The sequence below is a fragment of the Polyodon spathula genome, chromosome 26 (assembly GCF_017654505.1).
Source record: "Polyodon spathula isolate WHYD16114869_AA chromosome 26, ASM1765450v1, whole genome shotgun sequence".
In the NCBI taxonomy this organism is placed as follows: Eukaryota; Metazoa; Chordata; class Actinopteri; order Acipenseriformes; family Polyodontidae; genus Polyodon; species Polyodon spathula.
In genome coordinates, this window is record NC_054559.1 from 11,944,618 (window position 1) to 11,957,128 (window position 12,511).

Here is a 12,511-nt window from a genome sequence, read left to right on the forward strand (position 1 = left end):
AGTTGGTGGCAGCTCATCTGTCACCTGTTCAAGAACGTTGCGCATGACGACAAAAGAACTACAATTCCCAAAGTTATGACGTCCCTCCCATTTACTGCCGTCAGATGTCAATCAGGGGCAAGCTCGCTGCCGGAGGACCTACAGTAAATATTTGTGTTTGCTCAGCCGGCTGTAATGGTGGATCACTGAGAAAAGAAACATCCTAAGGACTGAAGAGAAGGAAAACAGCAGACACACCGATACAAAAAACCGAAATCTCGGTCAGTATGGACGAGCTCAAACACCAAGTCATGATCAATCAGTTTGTGTTGACCGCGGGTTGCGCGGCGGACCAGGCGAGACAGCTTCTGCAAGCGGCACATTGGCAGTTTGAGGTATGACTTGTACAGTGTGTGTGGCACTGTGTGTACTGCGTCTATCTATTATATTGTAGCGGGGGCTACAACGTTAATTGCATTGCATGCTGATAACATACATTTAGAAATCCAATACAAATGTGGGACAGCAGAGGATAATTATATGCACAGCTGCGTGCTTTATTAAATATTGTATAACTGCATATTCGTTGCAGTTGATTTTACAAACCCTATGTTTAATGTTGAAACACTTAACCGCATTTTATTTGGGTAATCTATTGCTTTACTGCTTTAGCATAAACTGGGTTCAACACATGAATAGATAATTCATTTTCCAAAGTTACTTGGGCAGTAATACTATTGGGCAATAAATCAATTACCAATGTGTAAACACACAGTAAAGCAGCCTCCCCAAATAACAACAGTGCAAACGTAATATGATAGTGTAATAGATTTGTAGTAACCCACGCTATTATTTATCAAGACAGTTTTAATTGATTTAGAATGTCTAGAATGCCAGTACAGGCAGGAACAGTTGCTTTTAGTGACGGGTATGGCAACAGAAAACTAACAAACAACCAAACACACAGTAACAAAAATGATACCTTGTCTCTAAAAACAAATGTGTGCTATATCGTATATACATTATGTTAAAATAATTTTATACTGTTTTTTTTTTTTTTGCTGTGTTATACCCGATGGGATTTTTACCATTGTTTTCCTTTTTAGACTGCTCTTAGTGCTTTCTTTCAAGAAACCAACATCCCGTACAGTCACCACCATCAGATGGTGAGCATTTGATTATTATACATTTACGTTTTTTTTTTTAAATTTATTTTTTATTTTTTTAACGAAAGTGTGTGTTACTGTTATTATGTTATGATTGTTATCATAAATGGTAAATGCTGCTCCGCCATGTTGAGCAGCAGCAGGAGACTGCCAAAAAATAAACGCAAGTACTGCCAGACAGACATCATGTCTAGAATGCAGAAGTGTATTTTCTTTCTTTTATGTAAAATAACATATCGGTTATTTGTGCTGTGCTTGGAAGTAGGGGATCAAAAAAATATAAATAAGTAAACAAAAAAAACTGTTTATACAGCCCATTAGAGATGGTTAGTACGGATATATAATTAAGGGTTTGAAAATGAGTTCTGCTTTTAAAGTGATGGGGGGAGGGTAATTCCAGGAAAACCGTGAACATGACTTGTTGAGCTGCAGTTTAACACTTGCCCCCCTCCCCCCTTGCTCGGCTTACTACGGGTTTGATTAAGAATCAAACACGAACATTAATTATAGGGTTTAATTTGAATTTCATTCTGTAAGTGAGGACGTGAGTAAATTTTAACATTTTATTTCCTTTATTCAGTTGTATAAACATGTGTGGTCCATTGCTACACGACAGGATTTGCAACTAAAAACAAAAACAAACAAAAAACAAAAAACACAACTGGTATGTCATATACTGGTATCGGAATTACAATTATGTGGTCACATCAAGGCCAGGAATAAGGTTTGGTTTTTATTTCGTAACTGTATGTAGGCTACAGTTAATCATAGCAGTATTATAGTTAGTGTTATCAATGCAGGAACACAAATGGAATGGCGGCTCAAGTAATAATAGACAAAAATGACGTTTTGAAACGACGTTAGAGACATTTTTTTAATTGGGGGAACAAAAGGATAACAGCTGTTATCACCTGTTTCCTAATGGTTAAGTCTCCAATCCTACAGAATTTAAATCCCCACGCAGTTCCAGAAAGGCAGATCTTACAGAAGGAAAGACCACTGTGACACCCTTTGTACAAAAAACGAACTAGGGAAATACTTGATTGTGAATGTCCGTCATCAGTGGTAAATGAGGTGATCTGACTTGTTTTAAGGCGTTTCTTTGGCACTATGTCCCAACGTAACAGGAAGCAACAAATTCATTCAAGCATTATAATTACTCATTTTAAACGGAGATGGTAGTAAGTTTGAATTACCCGTGAAAACGTCTTGTTTGAATAATAATAATAATAATAATAATAATAATAATAATAATAATAATAATAATAATAATTATAAAAACCAGAACAGTGCCTGCTTCCCATGCTGGTGTATCACGCTTCACTGTAAACACTGTATTTCCACTCTGGCTGCAGGGGCCTCGAGTTTGTCTTTTATTTATTTCTGAAATACAAACGTAGTGTACACTACAGTAGGTGAGAGTTTAGCATCTGATCTGTATTTTGTTTTTTTGTCTGATTGTAAGCTCATAGCTGAAGGAATCTTTTTTTTTTTTTTTTTTTTTTTTTTTTTTTTTTTTTTGAGGAGTTCTAACCATGGTGAATGCCTAGCAAAGTGTATAGGGTTAATACTTAATATATAGTGTGCAAAAATGCAGCATGATAAAACTCATAAGGGCTTCCATCTCTTTTTCTAGTCACAAAAGACAACATTTCAAATGCCCAGACCACCCCCTGAATTACATCAGTGTGAGTTCAAACGCTGCTGTTGAGAGACCATGCTGCAGTAGATGCATTCTGCCTTATATTGAGGATGCAGGTCCTTGTGAAATGGCATGAAAGAGGAAAACAGAAGCAACTTAATTCTGCCTTCTAGCCGGTTCTACACTTTAAAGGGCTGCATTGTCATCATGAGGGAGCAGTGCAAATGGCACAGAAAACCAGTCTTTATCGTCACACGTGTGAGAATTCCTCGATTGGCAGAACCCTTCTCTCTTAGTTAGACTACAGAGGCCCTTTAATGTCTGTTCCTTTACCAGCTTTGGTAGGAGTAGTTGCCTCCAGTAGGGACAACAGATTGACTGGACATTAAAGTTTAATCAGGTTTTAAAACCATGCCCTTGGAGATTACAGTGCAGCAGTGTTTGTTGTCATGAAGATAAGCTTGGTGCTTTGTCAGAGTTGCACGCACAAGGAGCGGAAGGGGGGGAGGAGTATGATTTTCATTCAGTATTTTCTTTGTGTATTTTTTATGGATACTTGTAAATAGGGTCTTCTATTGTAGCCGTAACTAACAGCACATATCGCAGTAGCCAGTGCTCGGTATGTTCTATGAGCCTGGAAGTGCAGGAGCAATGGCTAAATCCACCTGGAAAGACATTCCTGGGTGTCTTTGTTTTAAAACAGGAGCACTGCCTTTAAACTTGATATTATTTCTGATGGTGCTGATACACTGTGTAGAGGTTGAGAAAGGAAATTGAAGCCTACAGTCATCTGCACCTTTACACTAAATTCCGTGTTTTGGCTTTTCCGTGTCCTTCGTAATCACTCCCTACCCTCCAGGGAGCAATAAAAAAGTCCCTTCATTTTATGACAGATCTCTGGCCATTCCCTTTCAGTGGAATTTCAGGTTGTGATGACGGGACACTTTTGGATAAACACGTAGATCTGGTTACCAAGCAAAGTAGCCTGTCTCTGAATTGATTGGCTGAAATCAAACTCAAAAACAGAAGCTGTACTTTTTCTGACCACCAATAGGAAGAACTGTAACAGTATAAAAAGGGTCTTCAAGTTTAAGGTTTTCCCTAATAGAGATGGTCAGAAACTGTAGCTTTATCACAATGTATTTTATTGTAGTAAGGATAATGTCATTGTGCAGGCTTGTTTTCATTTCAGAACAGAAGATCCCAGTCTGTTGAGTGAAGGGTGAAAGGAGGTGCGGGATCGCACTCAGTAGTGACCCATGTCGGTTTTAATTTACATACTGTACCATTCATGCAATCTCTTTCTCTTTGTGGCTCCTCTCCCATGATCCTGGCAGGCTGGGCTGTATTCACACAGGTTGCCCTCCCTGTGTAAACACAGACAGCACCATTGATTCCAACAGGAAACGCGGCTCAGTGCCCAGAAAATGGCTCCACACCAGGCCTGCACAAGTAGGTGGAGGAAGGGATGGTGCATCACTGACAAAGGGCTTGAGTGTTGTCAACACAGGAAGGAATTCTCCTATTCTCATCCCAGCCCCCCCCCCCCCCTTCTATTTTCAAATAGAGCACATTGCAAAGCAACTTGAACATTACAAGTTATTTTCACAGAAGAGATGCTAAAGAGTGTTTTTCCTTCTACTGAACAGGTCCAAAGTCCTTAAACCAGATCGCGCTTGTTATAGTGTGTAGATGCATTAAGTCTCAACTCTCCTAAATGGATAAGGTGCTCGGTAATAGAATTCTGTAGTACAGTTTCAGCTTACTGCTTAGGTCAGGGAGTTCAGTAGCTTTTGCTTCTTGCTGTCTGTAAAGCTGCCCGTTAATGGGAAAGGAACACACACACACGCACAATGCTGTTTTTGCACTATTTTAGTTTGTTGCCTTATACTTAATCAGAGTTATAATATTTGAAATGCTGGAAGAGGCTTAAAGATCTTGGGGACTACTCCCGTCATTTGACTGCCTTCATTCCCCTCTGTGCTGTGTAGTATACATGCTCTTTTTTTTAATGAACAGCCTTGAGAAACGATTACAGCACACCACTTGTGATGTGCCACTGTGTGCAGACGAGTAGAGAATTAAAAAAGGAGAAGTAAATTGCAGTGCATGAATTAAATCCGGTGCTCCCGTCGTCATTCTGAAAACCGCCTTTGATAAAGCCTTCTAGTGCACTTTGCTGAGCTTTGTACACTTCATTAGGACCTGCACCTCACAACTGTGACCCCTGATCACACCTTACCATCTGGTGGCACAGACAATACAATGCGCTGGAAGTTGTCTCAAGGGATGTTAATCAATTAGTGCAGCTGGTGCAGGGAGGTAGGCATTCAAGTTAATTTCAAACATTGATATCTGGGGATTTTCTGGTTATGTAAAATGCCTGAAGCCTCTGTCATGCTCCTTAAACCACTGGCACAACATTCTGGCACGTTGAACGGGTGCATTACTGTCTTGAAAGTAACCATCCCCAGTCAGGGTACAAGTGCTGTTATGGTGATGGCCATTGTTGGGTGGATCCCCAGCAATGCTCAAGTAATCTAAGGCAGCTTTATTGTGCTCTCAAACAGCTTGCAGTTTACCATGTTATTTACTGTTTTTCCCAAGGTTACTGTTTTCACTATGCTTTTACCACAGCATGTAGCAGTCAGTTTAAAAGAGGCAGACAGAGAGGGTCTTAATGATGAGTAGGTCAAATGGGAATTTACTGTACTTCCTTTCATGATCCTAAAAATAAATAATCAGAAGTGCTGTGCGATTCTCTGTCTCAGTAGCTGCGGTGTTCATTCTGTGGGTATGAATGTTGTAATATATGTGACTCCAAGGACTTTTATATTAGGTCCTCCAACACTCTGAGTGTCTGGCCACACTGGGTACTTCTACACATGCACCAGGGACTTCTCTGCTTGTTTTACAGATGATGGTCAGAGCTCATATACACTTACTGTTTCCTGCCTGTTGGGGCTGTGTAATTCAGTTCAGATGTGTTTGTCTGCATCGTTTTGTTTTAGTATCGGTTTGCCATGGAGGAGGAATTTAAATGTGCTTAATAGGAGGTGGAAGCATTGCTAACTGAACTAGATTACTGTCTTGGGGAAACTTTTTGAATGAATCATAATTGTGAGAATTAAATCTGCTTGCTGACTATCAATGAATCATATTTGCGAAGCTGGCAATACTGTTGTTAAAATGCACTTCTGTTTTGCACGTGTATTTCAAACAGAAGATTTAACATGCAGTACATTAGCTTTAACAGCCATGTTGTATCTATTATAATAAATACACGATTAATACAGTGCATTGAACATTATAGGGTTCCTATTTGGGTGAATTAAAAAAAAAAAAGTTTGAGATAATGCTGCTGCATATCTGTATTTAATTTCTTGGATGCAGAAGCATCTTCCAACTGATTGCCTATTATCAAAAAAATAAATAATTCTTGATGATGTGGGACAGACTGTTTAAATAAAAACCTGTGCTACATAAAGTTGGTTTTTCTGATTCGTTTGTCCAACTGTTCTGTTCTTTGTGTACAGTAGAAGACGGAAAGGAAAGCTGGGAGCCCAGCTGTGTGTGGCTGTTTTGAAAGCCAACACCAGCTGTCTATGTTGGATTAGGTTCGGCCGCTGGAGGGTTCCTAGAAATAGAGTTTTCCGGAATGTTGTGGGTTGGCTGGATAGATATCTTGTGTCAATGTAAACCCAGATGTGAGTGAGCTGCCATGTCACTGTAGCACAGTAGTGCTCCAGCCGAGGTTCTGTCCAAGCAGTTCCCCTGCCAAATATGCGAGCGCTCTGCAGCAGCTTTGGGGTAATAAATAACGGAATGCAAACATAAACACAAAGCCGCTCCACTGGGCAAGTTATCCTGGAGGCCAAGGTACACTGGATGTGTTGCTGGAATGGAAGCAAGACACCTGAGCCAGTTCACTGTGGGTAATAAGTAAAATCTGGAATGGATCAGACTGCTATGCAATGAACGGCAGTTTGTTTTTCCATACCCAGGTTGCCTGTGGAAATATGCAGTAAAGTCAATTGCCCGGAATAGCCCATTTGTAATTGTGCTCTATCTTGGATGTGGAAGCACCAGGCAATGGAACAGTAACTAAATAAATTACTGTTTTACCTATCAGGAAAGAGACTTGCAACAGGGAGATATACCAGTATATCTATATGATGGTTTTTCACACACACTGGAACTTGCTGAGAGACTTAAAGGTGAACTTGCTCTTATTGATTTCACAGAGAACACTTCTGTGACCAGAGGTAGTTTGGCGTGTTTAATTATTAAACTTCATTATTATGCTCCATGTCTGTGAAAAACAGCCTCTGTTTGTATAGACACTGGGGTTGATGGCATCCATTAAAATATATATATATATTTTTTAAATCTGTTTTTATTTAATCAGTTCACTTCTGTAGTTAATTTATAGATAAGTATCATGCCATTGATGTTTCACTTGTAAACTTTGGGGTTAAACTAGTATGCAGGCGCCATTCATTATATTTTGTGGACAGGGGATTTAAATGGGATATGGTGGCAATTTTAAAATCTAAGAAGGCTGTCAGATTGATATGTATACAGGTTGCTGCCGTCAAAATTCATAATTTAAACATGTTGCTGTGTGACACTTTTGGAGCAAAGTGGTACAGCAGGCTAATACACTAGCTTCTCTCCACGGGAGGCCGGGTTCAAGTCAACCTCAGGGCACAATGGATACAAGTTGGGTGAGTTGACCTTGCCAGCAACTTGCATTATGACATACTTGTCACACTGCTTGAGAGGCCCAGGACTGAATGGCAGAGGGTGTTCAGATCAGGGTTGAGCTGTGAGAGTCTGTAGCCTCGTGGGCCTTCAGTTCAAGATATTCCTCACCAAGCAGTTTGTAGAGCCGATCTGTCTTTTTCAACTTTAGTATATGCAAGATTGATTTACATGAGACCTTTAGTGGAGAAAACTACCAGGACCTCTACAACTGAACAAGCAAAATTGTAGCCCCCATCCCTCCAGGTCGGGCCCCCCCCCCCCCCCCCCCCCCACCCTTTTGATTTTAAACTGACATGAAACTAAAATTTGACTGTACACCTAGAGAACAGTGGTAGTTTAGCTTTGAAGAGGGTTACCTTAGTTTATGAATGTCAAGTCTGCACCAATTGGATCCTTTCAGTTAGAACAGCACTCGCGACAAGCTGCGTCGTGTTGCATTACTGAAACTACACCCACCCCTGGCTCCTACTCTTGCTGGCTTACTGTATTACAAAGACGATCCTGGATACAGGATATCCCTTTAATGTCTTCTTACAGCAACCTATAAATAAATCAGCCTGCCCAGTTTCAAATGTTCCTTACATAAACTTGTAAATAATAATAATAATAATAATAATAATAATTAGCTGCCTCATGTTACCTTAAACAAAGCTTGTTTAGCTCTAACCCACAATGGTATAAGGATTGCCTGCTGACATCATGGCTGGCACCTTTCTCTCAGACTTGCTTTAAAATCTTTTTTTTTCTTCTTTTGGGTGTGGTGTAATGTGTTTCAAAGGTTAAGGCGAGCAAGTATATGGGTTAGGAGGGGACTTGAAGTTGCTAGAGCTCTGTACATTTCCAACACAAGCTACTGTACAGAAGATGAGTACAAACATGTCTGTGATTTCTAGCCTCTGACTGTTAGGCAAACAAGGGATTTGATTTTGAATTCAGATGCCTTGCTGCTTGTCTGCTGTTTCTAATCCTAGCTAGCTTGTAACTAGATTCATACTTTAAGAAAATATTTCATACCCTCAAACTGGTGCATGTGTATCGCAAAACTAGTACAGCTTGGAGTCCTCCAATAAACAGCAGTGTTGTATCGTGACATATAACAGTACAGGTAGAAGTGACCTTTATTGTGTAATAGGGTGTGGTGCAGCCCTCCTGCCCTACAACAGCAATAACAACACATAGTGACACTGGAACAATTTTTAAAGTGGGGGTGCTGAAAGCCATTGAACAAAACTGTAACCCCTGTATACGATGGAAGCCATGCGAAGCCAAGGGGGTGCTTCCCCACCCCTTGTTCCAGCGCCCTTGAAAACACGTGTTATTTAAATACAGAAAACACTAATTATCTGGTTTTGTAGTTTAAATTTCAACACTTATTTAATTACTGTAGATTTTAAAGAATTCTGGAGGGGGGGGGGGGGGGGGGGGGGGGGGGGGGGGGGGTCAGGGGTCAGTTTTCAAAGCAGTTGGCTGACTGCACCTGCATTGAAGTGTAATAGTCCAGAATGTTTCTTTTGGAAATCGCTCCTTCAAGGGATTCATTGCTGGGGAGTCATATCTGAAGTGTCTGAACACAAGGTTGAACCCTTGACCTTCTGAACTGCAGGAAAGATAAAGCTGCTTGGGATGCCACTGCTGTATTTGAGGGTCAGGGTTAGGACCTAAATGAGATCTAGGGCGAGCAGTGGATTTAGGCAGAATTTAGACCTGTTCTGGATTTCAGGACATGCCATTGTCATTGCCCAACTCTGCACCTTGCTGAATTTTTCATTACTTTGAGATCTGTGCACACGTCAGTGCTTAGTTGAATTTTGTCAGTGCAATTTTCTTACACTAATATATATATAAAATGAATACAGTTTAGTCATTAAAAAAAATCTGGACACAATGCAGTAGGGATGAGTTGATTTACACAGAGCTGTTGCAGTGACTTTAAAATCTCTAAAAACAGTTCTGTGTGAGACACAGCCTCTCACCTGACAGACTGTGGGAGGGGGAGTTTGTGAATTAGCTGCACACAATGGAGAGTTCTGTGTGGCAGTGATTAAGAGTGAAATAAATCCTACTCTGTCATTGAGAACAGATTAAAGGGAAACTGAGGGAGATTAGCTAATGGAAATGGGTGAGAGAGGGGGGTGGTTAAAACCCACAGTCTTTTAAAATGCTGCTTCATTAGAAATGAAGCACAATTTCGGTCAACATCTCTGTTCATTGCATGTTTTAAAAATGTTTTGTTTTTTGATATTTTATTTTATGACAGCCATTCATCATTTGTGTCTAAAACAAGGAGCTGAGAGTGCTTTAAACTAGCAGCCTGTTGTTGATCACAAATGTACACCTTCTTAAGTGCGTGCATTTAAATTAAACATTAAACACAAGTAACCAGAGATCTGTCAAACTGCGATAACTGCATGAACTCAAATCAAATCTATCGCACCCGCCCCAGACTCTCCCTGATAGTTTTCTGTTGCGATGGTAGTAGGTTTTTAGATAGCAGATCAGCGCCTGAGCTTTCACTTTCCGACCACAAGAAGTTGACTTGTGACTTGTGGTGATCAGCGATCTAAACATGGCGCTCTTAAAGTGGTTGCAGTAAACACAGATACACGCGTCTCCCCTGTGGTGTACATGCATTTGCTGCATAGGTCTTAAATGTGCTGGTTTCAAAGAAACACATGTTAAAGCAAGCATGCATTTACATTTTAAAAAAGTGTTTAGCGCTGCAGAAAATTCTCAGTTTCCGTCCCTTGCTTCGGAAGTCTGTTGCTGATTTTAGCTGTTACTGGCTGAAACTATGTCCATCAAAAAGGGAAGCAGCTGGTTGGCTAATAAGAGAAAAAGGAGTTGAATGGGTGGGACAATTTCTAACTCAAGGTGAAGTGACCAAGGAAGTACAACACCATAATGGCTTGCAAACAGAGATTTATTTACCATAGAGCAGGACCAGAGATCAAGTTTTAATGAGTGCAAGGAATTTCATGAAATAAAGTGCCAAACAAAGTAGGGTCTGAATTGCATTAACAATGCAGTACCTATGCTGGGGGGCATACAGCAAGGGGGGGGGGGGAGACAGAATACTTCAGTAACACCACTCAGAATCCGATTTATTTACAGGCTGCAAGGGCTGATCGATGTCTCTTCCAGGCACTTAAGTTCAAGGTTGTTCCCACATTAGCAGAAACAATAGAAAGGGTACTGAATCAGCCATAACATGATACCTGACTGTGGACCAGTGCAATCCAATGCAGTTGGGATGTATTTAAAATATCAATATTTAGTGTTTGCCAAGCAAGATGCTATAATGTATTGTGTCTTCTCCTGGTAAAATATATTAAGGTTGTAATCAAACAGAATAGTTAAAGTGTACAGTAATTATATTGTCCATTTTAAGGTTTTTAAGTACTTAGACCCTTGCCCTAGATTTTTATTTTAATCATAACATGGTTGTCTTTATCATAACTATGTGCAGTTATTTAATGCTAACAAAACATAAAATGCCCACAAGAGTTAACTTTATCAGTTTTTTGTTTTCTTATTTAGCATTTTTTGAAACTGCTATAAGGATAGTGGTGCCGTTCTTAAAATGTAATCAGAGTGTTAGCAAATTGTTTTGTCCTTGGTCAGTGGAATTCTAAACTGTGAGCGAATGTGTTAGTTTCTAGATGAGCTGCGCTGTGTTTTGAACAACAGAGGGTACTGTCTGGCAGGGAGTGCAGTGGAGCCGATTTGCTCCTGTTTCCATGCTTAGGAATTTGAGGCCCTGGAGCAGGGTGGACAATAGAGGTTGGATGGGGTCATGTGTGGTGGTGAAGTGAGGTCATCAAAGGGAAGCCGTTGAGAACAAAAAAATAAACAGTTTAAGGATGTAGAAGGAATGTTGGTGCATCCTGCTGGGGATGAAAACAAGGTGTTTTCAGATTCATGCTATTTCTTTTAAGATTGTGGCTGGAGCTTTTTTCTTATTTTGGAGCTCCTGACAGCCCAAACAGTTCTGCAGTAGCGAGCAGGTTAGGCGCTGTTTGCAAGGAGTCTGTGTGGTTCAGTGGTTAAAGAAAAGGGCTTGTAACCAAAAGGTTCCCAGTTCAAATCCTGGCTCACTCACTGTGTGACCTTGAGCAAGTCACTTAACCTCCTTGTTGTAAATGACTCTGCAGCTGATGCATAGTTCACGCACCGTAGTTTCTGTAAGTCACTTTGGATAAAGGCGTCTGCTAAATAAACAAATAATAATATTGGTCAGCAGGGGCAGTGCACGTCACGCCTGTCCCCTTACACCTACCAAAACAGTCATTGCTCTCTCTTGCTCTCTCTTACCTACAGATGTGCACTCCAGCCAATACGCCAGCAACGCCTCCCAACTTCCCGGATGCTCTCACCATGTTTGCTCGGCTCAAGGCTTCAGAGAGCTTCACCAGCAGCAGCCCCATCGCCTCCATGACCACTTCACCCCCCCCTCAGGTCAGCTGGGCCATGACACCCCCACCCCCCAGCCAGCAGGGACTGTGGACTCCAGGGCAGCCTCCCTCGCAGGCGCCCCCTCCTGGCTGGCCCGCCACAGTCACCCAGCAGGCCGCCTCTGAACAGAAGGCCAGTGTCGCAATGGAGGCGGAGAGATGAGGTCCTGGACTTGGGGCAATCGGGAGGGGGGGTGCACTTTTCTTTATTTTCCTCTTATTTGGAGAATAGCCCTCCCCCCCACGTGGGAAATAAACTTGGAGAATAACGGGGGGGGGGGGGGGGAGCAAGGAGCCAATGCGACACGGACAACGTCAAATAAGATTTCTTTTTTCACTTTTTAAAGAAACCAACTTGAGTCATACTGCAGCTAACCCAAGGAAAAACCTTCAGGTGGTCTTAAACAACTTTTATATTTTTGAGGGGAGAGCCAGTGTATTTGTCCAGTACAAGACCTGAGGTACCAGTGTTTGCATGAAGAGTAACTTTTGTTTTTTGGTAAAGA

General features: G+C 41.1%; 1 protein-coding gene across 1 annotated transcript; it reads left to right on the plus strand.

Annotated features, from left to right (window-relative positions):
• The first annotated feature begins 113 nt into the window (after nucleotides 1-113).
• Nucleotides 114-12,192, plus strand: ubald1a (UBA-like domain containing 1a). Its single transcript, XM_041228999.1, has 3 exons — nucleotides 114-374; nucleotides 1,086-1,145; nucleotides 11,872-12,192. The coding sequence occupies exons 1-3, from the start codon at nucleotides 267-269 to the stop codon at nucleotides 12,166-12,168; spliced, it is 465 nt and encodes a 154-aa protein (XP_041084933.1). The 5' UTR covers nucleotides 114-266; the 3' UTR covers nucleotides 12,169-12,192.
• Nucleotides 12,193-12,511: the final 319 nt, after the last annotated feature.